General features: G+C 38.7%; 1 protein-coding gene across 1 annotated transcript; it reads right to left on the bottom strand.

Moving 5' to 3' along the window:
* Positions 1-239: 239 nt before the first annotated feature.
* On the bottom strand, positions 240-692 carry LOC141613684 (uncharacterized). Its single transcript, XM_074432426.1, has one exon. It carries the CDS (start codon positions 690-692, stop codon positions 240-242), a length of 453 nt encoding a protein of 150 aa, XP_074288527.1.
* Positions 693-7,037: the final 6,345 nt, after the last annotated feature.

Genomic DNA, 7,037 nt, shown 5'->3' with positions numbered 1-7,037 from the left:
TTTCCAAAAAGGTTTATGCATAAGAACCGAAGGGTAATCTTTTTTGATGTTTTTGCATAAATATCTTGCACAGAACCTTCTGTAGCATGGAGTCCATACTTGGTCCAAAGTTGGCTCATTTCCATACAGTTGTAATGACAAATAAACATGTTAAGTTAATAAAAAACAAAGATAATAAAATACATAGCCAATAGCCAATGCAATAACAACAAATATTGTTACCTTCTGCCTATCTGATATTATAGTCCAGTCTTTCTTCCCACTTTCAGACAAAATTTGTTTGAGATGCCAAAAAAATTAGACCAAGTTTCCTTGTTCTCAGCCTTAACTACACCAACAGCCAATGGACATATTTCATTATTTCCATCCACTGCAATGGCTGAAAGCAATACACCACCATGATTACCCTTTAAGTATGTCCCATCCACTCCTATCAAACTCCTACACCCTTTAAAAAGTCCCCTAAACTGAGCATTAAATGACATAAATAAGCTTTTAAACCTTAAAGGCTTCTTATGAGTGTACATAACAGTCCAAGCACATATGGCATAAGAACCAGGGTTAGTCTCTTTTATCATCTCAACATAAGCTGGCAGTAAAGCATAAGATTCATCATACCCTCCATTAATTAAACTCAAAGCTTTTTCCCTCATTTTGTACATAGTAGAAGTTTTCATTGTAAACCCATACATTTCCATAAGTTTTTTTTTGAATGCCCACCGCTATTATTGCAGGATCTGCTCTAATGTCTTCAAGAAGCTTTTTGGCCACCCACTCACAATTTGCCAATGGATTATGGTCCTTCACTCCTACACAGCCATGATCTGGATTCCTGATTGATTTCATAGCCCAAGTGGTCCCATCAATTAGCACACTAGCATGGATTCTCCAGTCACAGCCAACAGTAGCACACTCTCTTGTATATCTACACTTGTCAGCCTTTACACCACTATGATATGAAATCCCTCTTGAATGGCATAGTCCTTAAGAGTGTCTTTGAAATGCTCTGTATTACCCCGTATTTTGATAGTAAATAATGAGAATAATTTATGTAATTTAAATAATTAATTAATGGCATTTCTAATAATATTTACAAATAAGACGTTAATTAAATAATAAATTAAGTATCCAAGTCGAGAATTGGGCATAGTTAATAATTGAGCTTTGGGCCGTGTGACACAAATTGGAAGACTGGTTTTATTGGCCTTATAAATAAGTGATCGGGATTTGTATCGGGAATTAATAATAATAATAATAATAATATGGAAATAATAATATGTAAAGGTAATAATAATTATATCAATAATAAGCCTAATAATAATAGTGTTATGGCAATAATAAAATTAGTAAAGATAGTATGAGGAAATCCTATTTATGGTAAGACTAACATAATATGTAATAATAATATAATGGTAATAATAATAATGGCAATTCCTATAATAATTAGAATAAGGTAATTATAACATTTTCCTAATTGGCCTCATATACTCTCTAATCTTAGACTATAAATACCATGATAAGTCTGAAAAATAATTCATAAAATAAAAGAAGGAGCTTTTAGAGACGGAAGAGCAATTAAACGATAAAAGGTAAAAACCGTCTTAAACTTAATTGATTTCGTTTTAAAGCTTGTAACCGTAATAGTATTTGACCACCGTGTAACACCTATAGACCACCATTGGACTCGTAATTTTGACCTAGAGCAACCCTAGACCACCGTGACTCTGGCCTGACCCTTCGTTGATGTCGTGGACCGTTCAGGCGTGGTTTTTGGGTTGTTTTTGGGGCGGTTAAAGGTGGCTGGTGAGGGGTGGTGCGAGTTGGTCGTGGGGGGATTGGAATGGGTAATTGAACCCTCTAATGGGCGAGTCTTGACCTGGGCATGGTGGGGTTGTGCTGGGGGAAGGTAGTCGACCATAGTGGTGGTGTTGGTGTGGTGGCAGGTGGTGACAGTGTTGGCGGCTGAACAGGGGAAAACAAGGGCGTGGGTGTGACCGTCTTAAGACGAGCGTCGTAGTCACGTTTCTGACCATTAGTGAGTTTGGAGGGTACTGTTGGAACTGCCATGGACCAGGGGTGTCAATGGTGGTGGTCGTTGGGTGTGAGAGTGACTGTAGTGGCCGTGGTCGTGGGTTTTATACACGGTGGAGGGTGTTGGTTTGGTTGTTGATGTCGGGTAGGGAAGGGAGTTAGGGGGCGTATTTCTAGGCTGCTGGTGGTGGTTTGATGGGTGTTCAGTGGGTGTTTGGATGGGTCGTGGTGTAGGGAGGAGGTAGGCCGGTTGGGTGGTGATTGTGGTGGCCTTTGGTGTTGGATTGGAGGGTGTTTATGGGGGTGGTTGGACAGGGTTTTGAAACCGTGTATGAAGGCAGTGTTTGGTGTTTTGTGTTTGTGACGGGTTGGTTTGGGTTATTCGGGTTTACTATTTAATCGGGTTTGTTTTGTAATCGGGTTTCTAATATTGTGGACCTTAAGAATAATAATTAATTAAATTGAATAATGAATAGAATTTATAATTAGTAAATAATGATGGAAAGTAATAATTAATAATTGATGGACGAATTATAATATTTTGATTAGGTGACGATTGTGAAGAAATTATAATCGGGTTCGAATTGCTTTAATTATTTGGATTGCTTGAGCTGCTTAATTGGAATCGCTTGCCAGGTAGGGATAAATCCTACTCAACTTTTATTCAATAATATTTGGTTTATTGTATGGCTTATATTAAAGTGAATTGATCGTATGTGAATTGTGTTGGTTGATATCATCGTAATTGTTGGAAGGGAGAATTATATTGCATTGTGTTGGTTGATGTTAATAATTGTGATGAGTTGAATTAATTGTTATCGTTGATTGTGAATGTGGTTATTGTAAAAAGTTGTGCGACAGTCAATTGTACGTTGTAGAGGGAGTTTGTACACTGGGGTGATGGTAATATGTACGTTGTGAGGGAGGGGTACTATTACATATAGGCGGTACATTGTTAAGGGAGGGGTACCAATGTAATGTGAGCACGTTGTTAAGAGAGGTGTGCTATGTCAAGGAAAGGAGCATGTTGTCATGGGGTTGTGCAATGTAAAAAGGAAATTGGATTGCCTATCGTATGTTCTTGTTGTTAGTGTTTATTCCTACTGAACCTCGTGGTTGACTATGTATTCGTGAACACCTATGATGAACCATAATGGGGAGCAGATTTGACAGGTACTAAAGATTAGATGACTTGGGAGCTATGGGATGCGTGAGGACTTGGCCAGTCTACCTAGAAGTCTAAACCACATAGTTTATTTAATCACTTTATTTATTTCCGCTACGAGTTGTAATTATTTTATATTAAGTTTAGTTAGATAATTTGTAATTAACATGCAATCGCTAAGTTTTAATTTAAAGTACTTTGGTGAGTTGGACTTTGTTATTCAATACCTCGGGAAACCGAGATGGTAATGCTCTTATTTACTTGGGATGTCTAGCTAAAGACTCCTGAATAAATGGGGGTGTTACATGCTTCTTATCCATGAACAAAATCCATGGCCTAAGCTTAATTGCCCAAAACTCCTTATCATCATATATTTCCCCATTGTTCAACATTTTTGCAGCAAAACCCTCTTCCTCAACTTACCACTCTGTAGTCCTGTATGGATCATATCCATCATCAATTTTGTCATAACTTAAGATTACAATGTTATCCTCATTCTCCAAATTAGTGAAGTCTTCCTCATCATTAACAGTGTCATTATCAGATGGAATGTAAAAATCATCTGAGAATGAATCATCCCCATCACCCTAATGCTCCCTATATTCATTCCTCTTCCTTCTAGTCCCTGATTTGGTGCTTAAAGTAGCTTGTGTTTCAGTAGTTGTTTTAACCTTTGGTATAAAAACACCTTTCAATTTAGCAGTTGACTTGAACAATTTGAATCTGGGTTGTACAAGTTGTGTTTCACAAGATCCTTTTTGGTGGTTTGGGTGGGTTGGGTTGGTTGGGTGGTTTGGATGGTTTGAATGGTTTGGGTAAACCAAGGAGTCCTTCTTACTATTGGATTTTGTGATATAAGATGGATAGTGTGGACAAGGCCCTCGGGAACTGCGTCCGAGGGATCCACACCTGACATAATCGACTCGAGGTTCTTTCGAATCGAATTAAGACAAATTAGAGTCGCCACCAAGTTTTTTGGGAACTTGGAACCGTTCAAGTCAACTTTACACCTTTCATCGAAAAGCATAAAGCCCATCGACTACGAGTGATTAAAGATAAAGACTTGTACCCTATATCACTCGATTAGAATGACTCTCGTAATCCAATGGTATTTAGACGGATCCACAAACCATAGATCTTGAGTAAGGGGTGAGGGTACGTGTTAGGAAGCCCATAAGGACACCTAACCCCGCCCGTCAATAACGGCCTCTACTAAGTCAAGTATCGGATTTCAAACAAGGTCATAGCTACTACGATATATGATATGCAATCATCGTTTTAAAACCCTAACATGTGACAACAATCTCTATGTCGTTTTAGATGCAACTAAACTAACTTTGTCAAAGTTGTAATTTAGCATGTGGGTTGATTAATCTAAACAACATACAAACAAAGCAAACAAGGCTTAAGGGGGAATGGGGGAGCCGTTGGGATCTACCTATTACAAACCAGGCATTTCATGCCGACACAACAATAAATAAATTACAACTCGATCTAATTACAATTGCTACAAACGAAACAATACACGACACAAAACACACGGCCAATTGACCTTGAAAACCGTGCACATGAGGGTGGCCCACGGCTCACATGACCCACGGTCCTTGGGTCATCCTCGTATTGCGTGCTCGCGCTTAATCTCATCGAATTAGACATAGGGCTACGCACCAAAGCATGCATTAGCATAAACCGGGCCATGTTGCTTTAGACAACACGCGGTTTACTACGCCTCTACAAGCATTGGGAACAACCGTCTAACCAAACAAGACTAAGGTTTTCAGAAAGGGTTTTGACTCAAAAGAAGTAAAACAAAATTGAAAGATTACAACTCGATAAACCAACGATAAATTATAAACAACAAAACAACATAGAACAAACGATAAACAAGGAACGGAAAACGGAATGAGAAGGGCAAGATACACGGCCAAACACGGCCCTAACCAACGGCCAAGATAAGGTTAACCTAGTTCCTAAGTTAGATTCATTGGTTAGATCGAATGATTGCGAAAAGGAATCGAAAACAAGTTAGAAAACGAGTTAAAAACGATGTTGATTGATTGTCGCGCAAGGGTGTATTCTACACGGCCTAAAGGGTCCAATTAGGTCAAATTCGCTAATTAATTTAACTCATCGAGTGTCAATAAGAAGGTGCTAATCACGCACTCTTATACTAGCGAGAAATTAGGTGAAAGAGATAGATGCATTCAATTATTTACAGAAATCGTCGATTGATTTTATAACTTACGTCGAAGCCACCTAAAGTGTCTAATTAGATTATTGAATTGATTTAAAGTCATCTAATTACGTCATAGGTTAACAATCAGAAGTTAAACTAACATGCAACGGGTCCTAAGGTCCATCGATTTGGCCGAAACAAAAGGGGGTCGAAAACGAAGATCGAAGTTAAATAACTTGTTTTATTTATGCCCTACCTTGAACACGAGGATATGTAAATGAGACGGGGGTGTACGACCGACAGAAGGAGCGGTTTCTTTTCCCATCTCAAGTCAACGCGGGTGTTCATGGTGGTACTTTAACTCATACTCGGACTAACTAGTTTCGTAGTTAATTTAAAACAAACGATAATTAAAACGAAAAACAAACAAAAAGACAATAAAAAAAAGGCATAAAAAAACGGAATAAAAAAGAGAAGAGAAGGGGATTTGATGCACCTCAACCTACATGTATCGTTGACACCGTCTTGGGTCGTAATCGATGGTAGATTTTATCTCGAGAGGCCGTCGTCGACGAAGTAACAAAGCAACACGCGTTTTGGAAAGTTTCTGGACAGCAGTTTTAAAACAGTGATATCTCCCTCGTTTCACGACGAAAATTCGATCCGAAAGATGTTTTGGAAACTAGAAAGAGAGGAGAACAGGGATCTTAAATCAACCCCTGCTCGTTTTGGGTTATTAAGACGAAAAACGAGCACAAACAGAACTGGACAGACAAGGAAAAACCGCGAAAACAGAGTGTTATTTCACTCTGTTTTTCGAGGGATTTCGTGTACTCTCAAGGGCAATTTGGCTCGTAATTCTTTATCTAATGTGTATATGGATGTTATATGGTTAATTAGGAACAAGAATCTCGAATTATTATGGAGGTTTGATGGAGGAACGAAAGGGTTTTCGAAGGAGACACACAAACAGTTTCAGTTTGTGTGTCGGTTTTGTTTAGGGTTTTTGGAGGATGTTTAGGGTTTGTTTCTGAGGTTTAAAGCTTCTATGTGATGGTTGGATGTATGGAGAACTTAGAGGAATGAATGTATGGTGAAGGGGTGGTATTTATAAGAGTTTAAAATAGGTTAAAAGGGAGTAAGGAGCAATCGGGCTAGCTGGGAATAGCTGCTGTCCAGCAGCTTTGGGAGGGGTTTCTAGGGTTCGTTTTGGGGGATTTCTTGGTGATCAAGCTAGGATAATATGGGTAGGATACTAGGGTATGGGTTAGGGTTAATGGGTACGGGTCTTGGTAGTGTTTGGAGCGGGTTTGGGCTCGCGAATTGGCTGCCAAAACAGGGGAGGGATTCGGCTTTATGCGGGCTGCTTGTGGCCTGTTTGGGACGAGGATTTGGGCTGCTTGTGAGGGGGTTCGAACATGGGTTGATGGGTATTGGTATAGGTGGGTTAGTGTACTCGAGATTCGTGCCAATTCGTAAAAGAAACGGGCTTAAAAACCGAGCTAAAATCGAGCTCAAAACACACGGTTAAAAACGAGTTCTTCGCTTTTAAAATCGATTTTTCAAATCAATTAATAAATTAAAATAAATGACTTTTCAAATCAAATATATTCGTAAAATGATTTTTCAAATCAAAAACTTATTTTATTTTCAATAAAATAAACT

Source organism: Silene latifolia, chromosome 11 (assembly GCF_048544455.1).
Source record: "Silene latifolia isolate original U9 population chromosome 11, ASM4854445v1, whole genome shotgun sequence".
Classification (NCBI taxonomy): Eukaryota; Viridiplantae; Streptophyta; class Magnoliopsida; order Caryophyllales; family Caryophyllaceae; genus Silene; species Silene latifolia.
Note: the sequence above shows the minus strand (reverse complement) of the source record. Positions and strands in the feature narration are given on the sequence as shown.

Bases quoted from the DNA above. Each gene is read 5' to 3' on its own strand.
- LOC141613684 (XM_074432426.1), bottom strand. From the start codon at position 692: ATGTATGGGTTTACAATGAAAACTTCTACTATGTACAAAATGAGGGAA.